The 16,914-nt window shown below is 43.9% G+C and overlaps 1 protein-coding gene and 1 pseudogene across 3 annotated transcripts in view; both read right to left on the minus strand.

Annotated features, from left to right (window-relative positions):
• Positions 1 to 5,754: 5,754 nt before the first annotated feature.
• LOC147625935 (mitogen-activated protein kinase HOG1-like) overlaps positions 5,755 to 16,914 on the minus strand; it is a 58,899-nt gene continuing 47,739 nt past the window's right edge. The window contains exons 13-16 of one of the 3 annotated variants that reach the window (XR_015268740.1): positions 11,986 to 12,111; positions 7,628 to 7,750; positions 6,695 to 7,463; positions 5,755 to 6,200 (exon numbers count right to left, since the gene is read on the minus strand). Coding sequence is in view for 2 of the 3 variants with exons in the window: in XM_086817464.1 (XP_086673590.1) it covers positions 6,750 to 7,463; positions 7,628 to 7,750; positions 11,986 to 12,111 (963 nt within the window). In the remaining variant the exon portion in view is untranslated. Of the gene's footprint in view, positions 6,201 to 6,455; positions 7,464 to 7,627; positions 7,751 to 11,985; positions 12,112 to 16,914 lie in introns of those variants that run through there. The other 2 variants (XM_086817464.1, XM_086817465.1) reach the window with 2 other exon arrangements.
• On the minus strand, positions 14,060 to 15,847 carry LOC147625936 (uncharacterized; annotated as a pseudogene).

Genomic DNA, 16,914 nt, shown 5'->3' on the forward strand with positions numbered 1-16,914 from the left:
AAGGTGGCTATGCATTGGTAACTTCTAGCACATTGTACCATGGGTTGTATCAACTTGACAAGTGTGACAGGAGAGAGTATGATGCTCATGTGGTTACGATTCTTACACTTGCCATGCACAAGGCAAAATTGTGGCATGCCATGTTTGGGTATGTGAATTATGGCAATTTGATGCTATTGCAAAGGCATAAAATGATACAGGATATGCCTCATGTAGAGCTACCACCAAAACATGTATGTGAAGGGTGCATTTTGGGTAAGATGCACACAAATGCATTCCCAAAAGATGGATCAAGAAGGGCTGTCCGAAAATTATAGCTTGTGCACAATGATGCGTCCTATGTGGATACCATCTTTTGAGAAGGATCTATACTTTGCAACCTTTATTCATGTGACTACTCCAGATTTGCTTGTGTGTATCCCTTGAAGGCCAAATCTGATGTATTTGCATGTTTTCACCGTTTTGTGGCACAAGCTGAAAATCAAACAGGTTGCAAAGTGCAAACCCTTCGCACAGATCTACATGTCCATTGCTCTCAAAGCATTTATGGTAGAAAAAGGCATAAAATATTAATGCACGATGCCATATTCTCCTCAGCAAAATAGTGTTGCTATTAAGAGAAAGAAAAAGTCTTTGATGGAAATGGCTAGATGCATGGTTAAAGGCAACGGCTTGCCTCAAAAATTCTAGATGAAGGCAAGAAAGTGTGCTGCACATGTATTAAATAATGCACTACCAAAGCATTGAAAACCATACCACCGTATGAGACCTTGCACAAAAAGGAAACCTAACTTTGATCGCTTTAGAGTTTTTGGATGCATAGCTTATGCACATGTACCTTAGCAATTGAGAGGTAAGCTTGATGACAAAGCAGCTAAGTGCATATTTGTGGGTTATAGCAGTGGCAATAAAGGCTGCCGTCTCTTTAATCCTTCCACACAAAGGATTTTGGACAGCAGAGATGTATTTTCTAAAAAATCAAACCATCCATTAGCTGAATTTTTTGGACATGAACCTTCGAGCCCACATAACGTGTTTGAAGGACTTCTCCCATTGCGAATTGATGGCTCAACAGATCAACCATCAACTTTGCCTAATGGACAGCATTTGGGTGCTCAAAATCAGCCCATGAATGAGCTCATTACATGTCAAAATGTGGAGGAAGCAATGGAGCAAGAGCGGACAGCAACAGAAGAGGCCAGAGTTATGCCTCGTTGGCTGCTCCATAGTTTACAGGAGAACAAACTTTCAGCTCCACTTAGTAGCAGGACTCGGCCTGGTTCACGTAATGCAAGAGAATAGGCAGATGTTACTTGCATGAGTACACTTTGAGCCAGATTCATTTGAAGAGGCTCATGAGGATGAGCATTGGATGCAAGCCATGCAAAATGAGATGAATTCTATCCATAAAAACAGCACATGGGATTTGGTAGACTTGCCTGTTGGCAAGAAGCCCCCATTGGCACAAAGTGGGCTACAAGTTGAAAAGAAAGTCTGATGGTACCATTGACAGGTACAAGGCCAAGCTAGTGGCCAAAGGATATGCACAACAAAAAGGCATTGATTATGATGACACTTTCGCACCTACTTCTCGTATGGCTACAGTTAGATGTGTTGTTGCATTGGTTGCCCATCATGGATGGAAAGCGGATCAGTTGAACATAAAATCAACTTTTCTCAATGGGGATTTGCAGGAAGAACTGTATGTAAATCAACCCATTGGTTTTGTGATGCTTGGTCATGAAAACAAAGCCTCAAAAGGCACTTTATCGTCTCAAACAAGCTCCCCGAGCTTGGTACGAGATACGTATTTGAGCACGCAAGAATTTCTCTATAGTCCAACAGAGAGCACCCTCTATGTGAAAGCGGATCATGGCACTTTGATTATGCTCATTCTTTATGTGGATGACATGTTGCTAACTGGGAATGATATGGATAAAATTTCAGCATTTAAAGCTGAATTGTAAACGTCAGTTGAGATGACAGCTTTGGGATTGTTGCATTATTATTTAGGCATACAATTTGTGTAGGCAAATGTAGGGATTTATGTCCACTAATCAAAGTACGTTCAAAAGCTCTTGCACAAATTTGGGTTTCAAGATTGTAAGCCCATCTCTACTCTGATGGAGCTAGGGCTGAAATTGAGCATGTATAATGTTGGAGAGCCTTTTGATATGAGTGTTTATAGCCAAGCAGTGGGTTGCTTCATATATTTATGCAACACACACCCAGATATTCAGTTTGGGGTTTCCCATTGCAGCAAATTTATGCACAGCCCAAGTACAATGCATTGGCAAGCAGTGAAGTGGATCTTCCGCTATCTTCAAGGCTCCCTGGATCTTGCATTGGTATATCCCAGGAGGGGTTTTGGGTTTTTTCCCTTGGATATTAGGTGTGAAAGGACACCACTCATTTATTGTAGTTTGATATTGTGGAGTCAACCCCCAAGCTACACACATTCTATGCCATCTTCTTTGTGTGAGCATCAATCACCATCTCTCTCTCTAGAGAGTGCTTGCTGATGTGCTTCTCTATGTGCCTCAGTTTCTGTGCAACCCTAACACAGCCTTGATATATGGAGCTCCTTTATGAGATACTTATTTGACCACGTAGGGATTTCGCATAGTCCAACCGAAAGCACACTCTATGTGAAAGTGGATGATGGAACTTTGATTATGCTTATCCTTTATGTCGATGACATGTTGCTAACTGGGAATGATGTGGATAAAATTTCAGCATTCAAATATGAATTGTAAACATCATTTGAGATGACAGATTTGGGATTGTTGCATTATTATTTGGGCATACAATTTGTGCAGACAGATGTTGGGATTTATGTGTACAGCAACCAAAGTACATTCAAAAGCTGTTGCACAAATTTGGGTTTCAAGATTGTAAGCCCATCTCTACTCCGATGGAGCTAGGGCTGAAATTGAGCATGTATGATGTTGGAGAGCCTTTTGATATGAGTGTTTACATCCAAGCAATTGGATGCCTCATATACTTATGCACCACATGCCCAGATATTCAGTTTGGGTTTTCCCAGTGTAGCAAATTTATGCACAGCCCATGTACAACGCATTGGCAAGCAGTGAAGCAAATCTTCCGCTCTCTTCAAGGCTCCTTGGATCTTGCGTTTGTATATCCAGGGACGACAGCTTACAGTTACATGCTTACAGTGATTCCGACTGGGCTCGTGACTGTGATACACGGCAATCCACCAATGGGAATTTTTTGTTTTTGGGGCATTCATGCATATCATGGCTGAGCAAAAAGCAGCCCATTGTTGCTCCATCTACTTGTGAGGCTGAGTACAGGGCATCCTTTATAGCCACAGTAGATTGTGTATGGCTAAGGATATTGATGACTGATCTTCGTGAGTGTCAACAGACACCCACCACGATACTCACTGACAGTTAGAGTGCTATAGCCGTGGCACTAAACCCAGTGTTTCATGCACGTACTAAGCACATAGAGATTCATTATCACTATGTCAAGGAGAGGATTCTTGCAGGGGAGATGTCATTATCTTACTGCTCTACACAAGACAATGTTGTAGATCTATTTACGAAGGCGTTTCCTCAAGAGAAGTTTTAAGCTTTCCGCAAAGCTTTAGGCTTACTCTCCTACAGAGAGTGATCTACTCAGACCTTGTACCGGTTCACATTGCCACTACAGGGGGGCTTTATTGGCATATATGCTATGAGTTATGCCACATGATATGAGCAGTGCCACATGTGAACATGGGCTACCCAAGGGCACTTTTCTTCGTTTGGGTTTTTCCCCTTGGATATTAGGTGTGAAAGGACACCACATGTATTGTCTTTTGATATTGTGGAGTTAACCCTTTTAGCTTCACACATTGTATCCTATCTTTCCTTGAGCATCAATCACCACCTCACTCTCTTGAGAGAGCTTGTTGCTGTGTACTTCTGTGTGTGTGCCTCATTTCTGTGCAACCCTAACCCAACACATAATCAAGGGACATGTATGACTGGTGGATATTAGATATGTGGACATCAAACCTACCCACTTGGAAGCACAACACTAACAACCTTCACTTCAGGATTGCGAGTGAGGTAATCCGCCGCAAGGACGCCTAGGTTATTGTTGGTCATATCGTATCCTCAAAGCTATATGAATCAAGGCTTTGCACTAATCTGTACATCTTGCCCAATGTATAGCCACAAGTCAAGGGCCATGTTAAACATGTCAACAAGCGAGAGGCTACAATATCAAATGCATGGGAAACATGCTTATTAGCTTGTAAGCGCTTCTGGTCTTAAACCCTTTATTCCTCCGTTTATGTATGGCCTTAGTAACATTAAGAGGTTCACACAAGTACGTCTAGGGGTAAGTGGCAGGTATGTCATCCAGTCTAATCTCTTTTATAAACATTTAGAGAAAAAAACTTATAATTTGATTGCACTTCTTGGGATAGTATATCCCAACATAGAGAAAAATGAAGCCATCCTTTAAAATGTACCTAAACTTCTCAACCACTCTCTCTCTCTCTCTCTCTCTCTCTCTCTCCCCTCTACGGAGCTCAATAAGGATGTTCAAAGAGAGGATTTTATGAAGCTTCAATTGGTGCACATATCTAGAGGGGACCTGTGTTGCATAAGACTTCTTCCGCAAGTGTGCGCCAACTGGAACAATTGGTGGGGTGTATGGGCATTGTTCAAGTACTTTACTCAAATAAAATTGGTCATGGTTCTACACAAATATCTAGATATGGAAGTAAACCCTATACAAGTAAAAAGCTGGAGCTAATTCATGGAAAAATCAATGTAAAGTTGGTGACTGGGATCGATAGTATCAAGGTCATGGTATAGATGGATGTGTGAGTGGATAATACAAGAATTTCTAGAAGCTAAGCAAGAAACGTGCCAAAAAATAGAGAATAATCGATGCCAACGAATAAGGGAGGAATGGTGAAGTCATATACATAATGAAGGCCAAAGGGCCAATTATCTCAACAATGTTAGATTTCCCGACATAAAGCACGCGAATAAGACCTCCTACAATAGACTATTTGCCACCATCTCTAGGATCGATCAACCAAACAAGACAATGCGAACAAAACCTTATGTTTTCTTTATCCTTGTGTCTAACGCACGTTAAGGAATCATACCAGATTATCCTTTGGTCATTCTGTAATGATGTAAGGTCATCTTCATTGTAGATGTCAATATTACATGAGCGCACGGCTACGGGGGAGAGGGGAGGGGAGGAGGGAGGAGGGGCACACCACTATAGACAACAAGATCTTAAAGACCCTTGTCAAGTGAGATCCACGGCCACCGTGCTCTAAAGATTGAATGCACGAATCTTGACCATCCATCTTCAAAATAAACTCGAACAAGTAAACTATGTCAACGGATCGCAAAGTAATATAATGGCTTGAAACCACATGGTTCCATTGCTTGAAAGTATAGTGTAGTGGTAAGATATACCCATCAGAGACCCAGGTCTTGAGTTCAAAACCTAACATCTTGCCCCAAATTTTTCTAAGTCCCAAATCCAAATACACCCTCACTCATGATGTAGTTTACTTTTCCGAGTTTACATTATCCGACGTACTTTACTTGTTTGAGTTTACTTGTCCTGGTTTACTTCATCCGATGGCCCAAAAAAGACGTCGCAATTTAGATCAATGCCATCCATTGATATCACCTGACAAGGGCCTTTAATACCTAGTGGTAGATACTACGGGGGGTGCATGGGAGAGAGAGAGAGAGAGAGACATAAACATCATGTGAGATGCACAGTGCATCCTGTCAATTCTATAAGAAAAAAGCATAATGGAATTGGAAGATGTACAAAAAATTGTCGACATTGGTACTTTATGTCAATGATTGATAGCGTAACAAAACCATCTGAGGGCCCACTTGTATACCAAAGGAAACATGACAGTGAGAAGTATGACCAATAGCCAACAATAGTCCGATAAGAGTTACAAAGTCCTCAAAAAGTGGCCTCATCTTGCGACCAAGATGAGAACAATGCTCGTGAGTGGCCATGAGCCATATGTCTTGAAGGACTTTTGACTTTGCATCTAGCACCATGTATCATTTGTTCTCCTTCAATGCCGGCTGTCCAAGGACTCTTTTAACAAGTTTTTGCCTCAAGATGGTGACTTCGACTCCCCATGGTTGGAATCTCTCTGGGCATGCTTTGTTATGTTGCCTCCATGTCTCCTGTGTCACCCAACAATGTCCATTACTCAAACCTTATATATAGGACAGCAGAGAAGGGCATGCTCCTCGATCTCAACATTGTGCATGTAGCATACCTGTAGCTCTCAATCCTTGTGTGTGGATGAAACCACCCCCCCCCTATTTCTATGTAGAGTCTATAGGATGAAACTCTTGGAGATCGAGAGAGAGAGAGAGAGAGAGAGAGAGAGAGAGAGAGAGAGATGTATCAACTGCTCACCTAGAAAGGCAAACGTATGCGAAAATGATTGATTTGTTATTACCAGAGGATACTACCAAAACCTAAAGACTTTGAGAACGATAGCTACAATAGGGCCAACTGCTTAGCTGTCTTTATGGAGTAGACATGTAACATATAAATCAAAGGCCATTCATGATGCAGCATAGAGCAGACAAACACATTACTTATATTCCCCCATAAAATAATAAATTACAAATGAGAATATACTGCTGCATAGAGCCATCTACAAGTGTACCTCACTTAGTATATGATCACATTCACGCCCCCTTTTGAACCTTTGAAACCATCCATCATCCTGCCTGCATATGTGCTCTTTTGGCCGAAGGCATCACTGTTCCTTCATCTCGTATCCGTGGCGACCTCCGTACAAGAGGCGCAACCTGTAAGGGCTTTACACCTGTATTTGTTCCATCAGGACCACTAATATTTACTGCATTCTTTGCCATGACCATAATTATCTCGTGGTTACCATTGGACTGAGGAATACTTCCTTTTCCTGCATTAAGCTTCTGCATCCTTGGAGCAGCCATAGCTCGTGTCAAGCATGTGTTTATATTATCAGAAGGAAGTGCTTCGGTGAAAGACTCCATAACCAGCTTTACATGTGAAGGCCCTTGATGTACCACAGCATTCTTTTCCGCCTTCATCAGTCCATTGATACTCCTAGACTTGTCACTGGACTTTTTTGTACAAGAATCACAAGAACAATAGTTGGTTTCTCGACTACTAGCTGATTGTTTGAGCCCATTATGAGATGATGCTGGCACTAATATTTGGGCCACAGACTGTACAGCCTGGCCATCCACCAACACCTTCTGTGCTGCAGAGTTAAAGGCCATGGCTTCCCTTTGTTGTAAGAAATGAAGCTTCGCAGCTGCTAAAGAGCATAAGAGAGACTGCCTCATCAAGTTTTGCTGCTGCTGCTGCTGTATCTCGCTATCCAAAAGCATGATCAACTTGTTTCTGCCTCCATCATGGTCTCTTGCAGAGGCCTCTAGTTCCCGCTATTAAAATTTTAAAAAAACTAGTTAAGCTTGTCAAATGTATTGAAAAGCCCAAAATAAAAGATAAAACAATCTGCATAAAGAAGCTACACGACTTGAACTTGAACTGGAGGAGAGACATCGGCATTTTAATAATGTGCTGGGCAGGATGTCTTCAGTTTTACCTCTAGTTGCTCCAAAGCTATAGATGGGTCCCTTATTTTCCACAGGGAGCCTGTAGAGATAGCTAAAGTAGGATCTTCTGCTAATAACTGCCTTGTATCAGTTGGCTTTTTTATAGTCTTGAACTGAGAAGCCACAAAAACATGACTATTATGTAAGTGGACAGCTCTGATTTTTTGCTAACTTGCCAGCAAGGATCTCTCTCTCTCTCTCTCTCTCTCTCTCTCTCTGAGGTACACTGATTGATCGGGCTATAGAGCTGGGGCGGTCCAGGCGCCCCAAGATGAGAGGTCCATCTCGACACCGGCGGAGACTACAACAGAGGATCAGGACCATACTAGCACGGCATGGGAGACGTCCAGTCAGAGTACTCACCATGGAGGACATTGAGGATATCCGCCATCGACCGATGAGAGACATCTTTGGATAGTGATGTGTATGATGCTTACCTTTGTTGCTGGAGTTTTCCTCCCACATGTTATCCATTAGGAGCTCCTGGTACCGTACTTTTCCTCATAGTTGTTTCAGTTTCAGTTAGTTGTTTAATTGTTTTTAGCTTTCCTTACACAGACATTGTATCAGATCCACCAATTGTTGTAACCTTTTTGGTCTCATAGGTCATTTTGGCCTTTTGAAGACGTTAATATATCATTTCATTTCATTTCTCTCTCTCTCTCTCTCTCCACAAACACTTGGGAGCTGGCAGAGCACTGCACCAAGTTTCTGCACTATTCCAGATGGATCTACCCATCCTTTCAAAGTACCTTCATGGCAGCCAGAAAAAGTCGTACTCAGCCTTACCTCTTAGAACCGCTACCACGGTCCGCCGCCCAGTGGGGAGTAGCCACCATTCACACTGGCTCTCACAGATTGCACAGCCAGACTGGATGCTGGCAGATAGCAGAATGTCCTCCATCAGCAGCTGACTGGATCTACATTTGCTGTGACTCTGGATCAATTGAGGACGAACACCATGCTGTACTCAACTACACAGCCCACGATCACATCGGAGCCATATTCCCACAGCTATTCACAGTGACACAGACCATTCCTTCATCGCGGTTTTCCTCCTCTCAGTCAGGACGGACGATAGTGCTCGCAGATTTATCAACAAGACCAGCTAGCTAGCACCACAACAGACACTGGATCATACGGCACCCCCTTGCATGAAGGTACACCTGTGTTTTGGGACCATATGAGCATTGCGCCCAGCAGTACTAGATAGATTTTCACTTATCCACACTTGGTTAAATCTCACAGGTCATGATTTTGCGCTGGGCCACTACTTAGCCTTTTTGAGTGTTATTCTCATATTGTCATCTCTCCTCCCTCTCTCTTTCCACACCCTCACTCCATTAGGAATTAGGCGTTTCTACACATGAGGATATCTTTTAAGGGGCTTCCATACTTTTAAGGTTTCTGCTTTTTTGGAGTTTCTAGATTCTACAACTAGAGACAACCCTTCAAGAAAAGAATGACATTCACAACTCCAACGCATTATGACATATTTTCAATTGGTTGGACATGGGGTGAGAGGCTCCGCTCCACTTTGTTGTAATCATGCCTATCGAGAGATTTGAGAGAACTAGGGTGCCTAACATAGAATGAAAGGCACCGCTTTGTTGTAAGCACACATCTGGAATATTTCAGCATTGACATTTTGCTTGCTCATTGTAGTCATTGAGAAGTTCTGCTTGAAAATCTGATGATCCAGTGGCAAGTGAATTTTTCCTGGTCAACCGCCACAAGCTTGTATTTACAGATACTCTTTTGGTAAATAAAATACCTGGGGGGGAGGGGGAGGGGGAGGGGTGTTGTTGCCTCATCTTCGGCCCTCAGTGTGGTGTTATTCCTAGCACATTCTAGTGCCGTGTTGATGATTTCAGATATGTTTAGTGTGGTAAACCCAGTGGTCATTGAGTGGTTAAGTGAATTAAAAGTACATGTGCACGTGGCTGTGCTTTGGATGTATTGCCCAGGTATCACAGACCCTTGCAGTCTTCTGTAAGATCTCCTCAACCCACCAAGGGTAGACAGCCCTCCATGAAACAGCTCCAAATCCAAGAGATTCTTCAAAGACGTAGAGATGCCCCTCCACCATAGTCACAGGGAATGGGCATTTTTAGACTCGGGAATGTAGGGGATGGCAGCATCTCCCTCTTCCCATTCCCGTCCCATGTCACTCTATAGTCACAAGGAATGGCCATTCTCAATCTTTTCCGTCCCCGTTCCCCGTCCCCATTTCACGTCCCATGTGACTATGCCCTCCACTGATATTATAGACACAGCTCCAGCATGGTGACTCCCCCATTATCTGTATGGGCCTTTGTAATACAGTCACATGGCTACCTGCTAACTCTCTAGTCACAAACATTTCTTTGTATAGGTGGCTCATTTCTTTTCTTTTCCATGAGCTAGTTATTTCATGGATTTATTGTAACACTCTTCTAGTCTCGTAGACCCTTTGGGTCTTTGGTAGACGTTTCTCTCTCTCTCTCTCTCTCTCTCTCTCTCTCTCTCTCTCATAGGTCATTTTGGCCTTCTGAAGACGTTAATATATCATTTCATTTCATTTCTCTCTCTCTCTCTCTCTCTCTCTCTCTTTATTACTATTTTGTACCCAGGATGATGTACCTCATGAATATGATGTAACCTTTGGTCTGATAGGTCATTTTGGCCTTATGAAGACACTAATACAACTTTCTTTCTTTCTTTCTCTCTCCACCACACACACAGATTTGTGAGGTTCTCCGCTGACATGACACGCTCCCAGCACATAGGCCTGACATTCACTCCACCATTAGATCGGTTCTAGCCGAGACGGGTATCATCATTAGCTGATCACACCATATTTCACTCTACACAAGATCATCGGTTGATCACATGTTGTCACATGTTTTCATTTTACTTTTTCTTTCAATTTTCCATGGCTCAGTATATCCATGGTACCATTGTATTACTTTTGGTCTCATAGGCCCTTGGGGTCTTCCGTAGACGTTAAAATCTCTCTCTCTCTCTCTCTCTCTCTCTCTCTCATTGGTCTCGGTCTTGCAGAGAATCTCATCCACCACGTAGAATTTGACAAAACAGCCAAGGTGTGGGATAAACTTGAGAATCTGTTTGGTAATAAAATTAATAAGGTATATCTCAAGCAAAAAAAATTCAATTTTAAAATGGATGAAAGTACTACCTTGGGAGAAAACTTAAGCAATTTAGGCTCAATCCTTCAACAACTTGCTAGGTGGATAGGATAAGTGTGCCATGTGTCACTTATTTAGTGTGTAATTGTGATTGCTATGGGATTAAAAAAAAGGCTACATGCTTGTTAAAGCAATGTATTGGGTGAAGGTTATCATATCAATCTAACCATCATTGGGTAGTGCTACATGCCTATAAAAGCAATGTACTTAGTCAAGGTTATCGTATCCATCTAATCATCATTGAGTCGTGCAACACTCTCCCTTTTTGAGCTTTATTATCTCTCTACCTCTACCTCTCTCTATCGCCCCCATTTCTAACATGCCCCTCCCCTCTTCAGATAGAGGACGCATACCTGAGAGCTATTTTTCTACCACACTAAATGTTTCAGCCATTGGGCTACTTTGCAACTTTGTAACATGGTTCCTTGTAATAGGTAGCTAGTTTCTTTTTCTTTTTTTCCATAATAGAGGTACTCAATGTACTCATTGTAAACACTTTTGGTTTCATAGACCCTTTAGTCTTTTGTAGACGTTAATACAACTCTCTCTCTCTCTCTCTCTCTCTCTCTCTCTCTCTCTCTCTCTCACACCACTTTAAGGAGTAAGGAAAATGATGCAGGTCCAATAGTTGTCAACAAGATGTCCCAAACCCAAAACCAAGCAACCACCTACCATCAAGCAAAAGCAGGTTGCCATGATCCAGAGCCGTCGACATGCTACAGCATATCTTCAATCCAGCGGAGTTTTGGCTGAGTCTCATGACCAGAGTATACATGGTTATATCTAGAAGTACCCATTTCATGCAAACACTTCAGGTCTCTACTGGCGCTATCTGCATCTGTGTCATTCTCGATACAACAAATTCATTTTTTCCTCTAGCAGTTAGTTTCTCTAAAGTATGTTTTCCTACCACATGCCACTGTGCATAATGTGTATACTCATGCACTACCATTGACTTGTACACCCTTGTGGTCTTGTGACGCTACTTTTGATCACCATAACACTACTCTACATTGCTATTTCAAAATTTTAAGTTTGAGAAACTACCCAATAAACGCAACCTGACGGATCTTCATTGCTAAAGCAAGTAATAAAAAATAACAGACATTCCTCGAAACATTCAAAGGTTGCCTGTTAGAAAAGGAAAAGCAATAACTTACATATGCATGTGCCAGAGCTTCTTCAGCGGTGCACCGACGTGCAGGATCAAAAGCAAGCATTCGGGAGAGAAGGTCAATTGCTTCATCATCTACAAAACCTATCAAGTTTTTCGCCAAATTTCCAGCCTGCAAGAAAATTTCAAAAATCTCTCTCTCTCTCTCTCTCTCTCTCTCTCTCTCTCTCTCAGGAGGAGGATGAGCTTTGACTCTCTTTGGATCAATGGGCTCATGTAGTAGGTGGACCCATTTTATTTGGTAGACGTTTCTTTTTTTCATGTTTCCAACATCCAGTTTTTTTATGGATCATATGTACTCATTTTCAGTCTCATAGACCCTTTGGGACTTTCGTAGACGTTTAAACAATCTCTCACAGGAGATCTCTAATACTATTGGGGTGAAACACTGCTGCCCTTTATCACCCACTCTCTTTGGCCGAGACAGTCTCAGCCAGTTCACTCATGCACAATATAAGGAGGCCTCCCATTTCTCACTTTATCATCCACTCCCTTGCACAAGTTCAACATTCTCTTGCTGGCTATTGCCATTGTAAAGCTTCAAGCTATTATAAAAGGTGATCTTGTCCACAAGCTCTCTCTACTCTCTCTCTAGTTTTTTTTATGCTTACCCGCCTGTGCATTCTCCAACAATTGCCTGAAACGTAGGTCTGCAGGTTGTACTAAAGCTGCGACCAGCATAATGATGAGGTGAGATTGAATGCACAGCTGACTGATTTCATGGACTATAAACCCTAGCTCTAATACCAAATGAAGGTCCTAATAGAGTTAGGGTTCTGCAAGGCTGAGGTGGATGGAACCTCTCCATTGATGTCGAGTGTACAGGGAGTAAGAGAGAGAGAGAGAGAGAGAGAGAGAGAGAGAGAGAGAGAGAGAACGAAAGAAAGAAAGATATATTAACGTCTGCAAAAGGCCAAAATTGGCCTATTAGACAAACAAGTAGTACAATGATGTTCCTCCAGTCATCAAGAGGAAAATGTGGAGTGAGAATAAAATGTACAAGTATGACAACACGACCATAGGGGACTCAATGGTGGTGTACAAACGAGAGGGTGTGGATGGAGTACTAGGGCTACTAATGCTTCTCTATATGCTGAAGGGGTGATACAAGTATGATATGTTATCTACTCCTAACTCCATCCAGTCCCATAGTCTGGGTATAATAAAAATACATCCGATCTGAGGATGTCGTAAATGTCTGGAACATGCGTCCTGGATCAGAGCGAAAATGTGCCAGCTGCTCCTCGACCTCCTGCTGGTGTCGAGACCGGATGGCCGCGATCTCTCTGTGGTGTAGCCGTGGTGCTTGGTAGCCGGCTAGTCTGGGTCGTCGCCTAGCTCGAATCTCCTCTGTTCGCTGAGATGTCACTCCCAATGTATGTGGCTAGGCTACTGGTGCCAAACTCTGTAAGAAGTCAGTCAACTGGGACTGTCTTCCTCCGCTATGATGTGCGGGTGTCTGAAGTAAGATCTCCCTGTGTCTTTGTAGTGCTAGTAGTAGTCTGCCTAGCTGTCTCTGGTCCGATCTCTCCCAGATCTGTCTAAGTGATGTGGTCCCTCTAAAAACCTCAGGATAGCATGCCCTCATCTCCTGCAAAGCACCACACTGGCAAACCAAATGCTCCTCTGTCTCTACCCCCGTCTGGCATAATCTGCAAATGCGCTCTGCTCGAGGGATGCGTGCTGCTCTCCCACTCTCGATCTCTAGTTGGTGTGATGAGACCCTTAGTCGCCCAATGGCTACTCTGGCTCCATGTGATAAGTGGGCCTCCAAGTATCATGGTCGCTGGATGAAGCCGTCTGTGGAGGTGCTCAAGAAGTGGTCTCTGTAGAGCATCTTCGTCGGGAGTGGCTGACTGGGAGATAGCCAAGTCTCCTGTATGTGGCCCTGCCAAATGTCATGTCTCATGACTCTGTTCCTCTCTGTCTGAGAGAGGCGTCTGTGTGGTGCAGCTAGGTCATCCTGTAAGGGTGGTAATCTGTCAATATCAATCCTGTGTGATGATATCCACTGTACCACCTGGGAGTACCATGACCAGATATGTCCCTCCTCAGCAAGCTATCTGGATGCCTCAAAAGCAGCCCGAGATACCCGATTTAGTGGTGTAGATGCCTTTGTAGCCCTATCCGAGTATCCGACACAAGAATGATATCATCAGCATATAATAGAATGTGTGGAGTCGTACCTGAGATGTCAATCCCAGAGCCTCCTCCGTGTATGATGTAGTCTGCTACCTCGTCGATGTATAAGCCAAAGAGTGTCGGGGAGAGAGGGCAGCCCTCCTTCACGCCAATGGTGCTGGCAATCATATCTGATAGTCCCCCTGGGCATCTAACTCGTCCAAACACTTGCTCATATAATCTGTAAATCCCCCACATCATGTCGGGGGGTATGCCCAATGTCTGTAAGCGGTGGAAGAGGCGCTCTCTCAGGACTGTGTCAAAGGCTTTGCGGAAGTCCACAAAACAGCAATAGAGTCTCTGTCTCCGTGCCCGAGTTTGGTCAATCAGGCATCTCAGGGTGAAAATGTGATCAATAGTAGAGAAGGCTCGCCGAAAACCTGCCTGACCAGGAGCACGAAGCCCCTCCCTCTCAGCATGTGTGCTCAATTCTGCCTCCAAGATAGCCCCATAGAGTTTGGCCAAGGTATGACCAATCATGAGTCCTGTAATTACCGAGGTCCAACATGTCCCCAGCTTTGTGGATCGGTACAATAGTGTGCATCGTCCACTCAGCCGGGAAACCTTCTACCAGAGCCCTGTTAAAGAGGTAAGCAATAAAAGGAGAGAGTGTGTCAGTTGCATAAATGAAATGCTCACCCTGTAAGCCGGTGTGATCCTCAGCTCTCCCATGTTGGAATCTATGTATAGCTCGAGATACCATATCGGCAATAAAGAAAACCGATGAGGTCGGTGGAGTCTCGGTGGGGCCAGGGATGAGTGGCTGGTGCGGAACATCATAAAGCCCTTCTGCATAACTCTGCCAGCATTGAGGATCAGTAATCGGGGTGGGGGGGCATGGCTCTCTGAGTCGTCGCCAAGCAGTGGCTGCATCTTTGCTCATGAGCATGTGGTAGATGTCCCAGTATTGAGCCTCCTCATATGTGCGTCGCTTACGGCGTGTAAGAGACCGCATCTGTCTACTAGCCTGCTGCTGTGTTATTTCCCCTTTCGCTATCTGGGCTCGGAGATGTCGATGAAGCTCTCTGCACTCATTATCATACCATCTATTCTGGGGCATGTCTCGGGATCTACGTGGCTTCCCTGTCTGGAGATGGTGTGGAAAACTATGGCTAGCTGCTATGTGCAGTATGTGTGAAAGCTGGGCCGTCAGTACATCGATGGGTGCTGTAGGGTCCATACCAAAGAGGCCATCATGTACTTTTGAATCATAAACATCTACAAGATCCCGGGTAAAGTGGAAGATGGTATGAGATGCCTGAGTGGTCGGGGGTGGCAGATCAAGAGAGCTCCTAAGAGAAAAAGCCAAATAAGTATGGGCCGCACCAATGGGGCATGTAGGGATAGTGAAAGAGTCTATCAAGTCTGTGCTCTCGCGCGAGCCCAATATGTAGTCCACAGTGCTGCTGCCTCCTGATGATGGGAAACATGTGAGTCTTTCTGATTCTGGCCATTGTGACATCCTGTTATAAATAACGAGATGGTGTCTACCTCCCAGGTCCAGAAGGTGTTGCCCATAACCTGTACTGTCTGGCCCACTGTCCTCTGACATCCTCGTGGTCCCTGCATCTACATTGTCACCAGCCTGGACATTTCCCAGTCTGAAAGGGGTCTGGTGGACTCCAGGATGTTTAAAATATTTGGAAAGTACAAGCTTTGGGAATGGGGGATTATCCTAGAATACAAAGGACCACACTCCTAAAATTTAGGAGAGTTGCTATTTTTGGCCCGCTCCGATGGAAATTCTGTTCGCGTCATTACATGTGGAATTGAGCAGATACCAAGAGTTGGCAAAGTGCCTATGACAGAATGTCTACCAGTTGGGATATTTTTAGAGGTAAAGATTATGGAAGGACCCATCTCTTAGATTGGGACATGTGGCAAGAAAGTGGACCAAAGTGAGACAAGTGGCCTGACACTTGTTAGAAAATGGATCAAAATGAGACAAGTGGCCTCACAGTTGTCACTTCAGCTATTGTGTGGCTCTCCACTTGTCATTGTAGCCTTCTCTTGCCATTTTAGCTCATGGGAGGCCCAAATCTATAAATTGGAGAGCTCTCTCTTCATTAATGGAGGCTCTCTTGCTGCACACTAGCCTCTACCACCGTTGAAGGCTTCTCTAATGATGGCTACTCTCTTTCTCTCTCTCTTGAAGGCTGCCCATGAAGAATACCGGCTGTTGGGGACTGTTTTGGAGGCTTCCATCGCGAAGAAATACTGAAGGCAAGGGTATTTAATCATTTATTATGATTTCTAGCCATTGTACTTGTTGCACCAGCATTTGTACTTGCTGTACCTGCTGTACCAGCCATCGTACCGGCTGTACCAGCCTCTGTACCTGCTGTACCAGCCACCGTACCTGCTGTACTAGTCATTGTACCTGCTGTACCAGCATTTGTACTTGCTGTACCGGCTGTACCAGCCTCTGCACCTGCTGTACCAGCCACCGTACCAGCTGTACCAGCCATTGTACTTGCTGTACCAGCCATTGTACCTACTGTACCGGCTGAATGGAGAGTTGTACCTGCTGTACCAGCTCTATTGCATGAAGACCCGTGGTTTTTGGGGAAGAATCAGTACCCACACGGAGGTATATGGATTATATTGTTGGCTCGGCATTTCTACAGCCTATGTTCCGGCTTGGTTGCCTTGTGTTGGGCTGTGTTATGGCATTTGTATATGGATAATCCGGCATCTCCCGTGGGGAGAGTAAGGCCCTCAAAGCTTGTACATG

The sequence above is a fragment of the Cibotium barometz genome, chromosome 23, assembly GCF_041138505.1.
Source record: "Cibotium barometz isolate CiBa-2024 chromosome 23, ASM4113850v1, whole genome shotgun sequence".
Classification (NCBI taxonomy): Eukaryota; Viridiplantae; Streptophyta; class Polypodiopsida; order Cyatheales; family Cibotiaceae; genus Cibotium; species Cibotium barometz.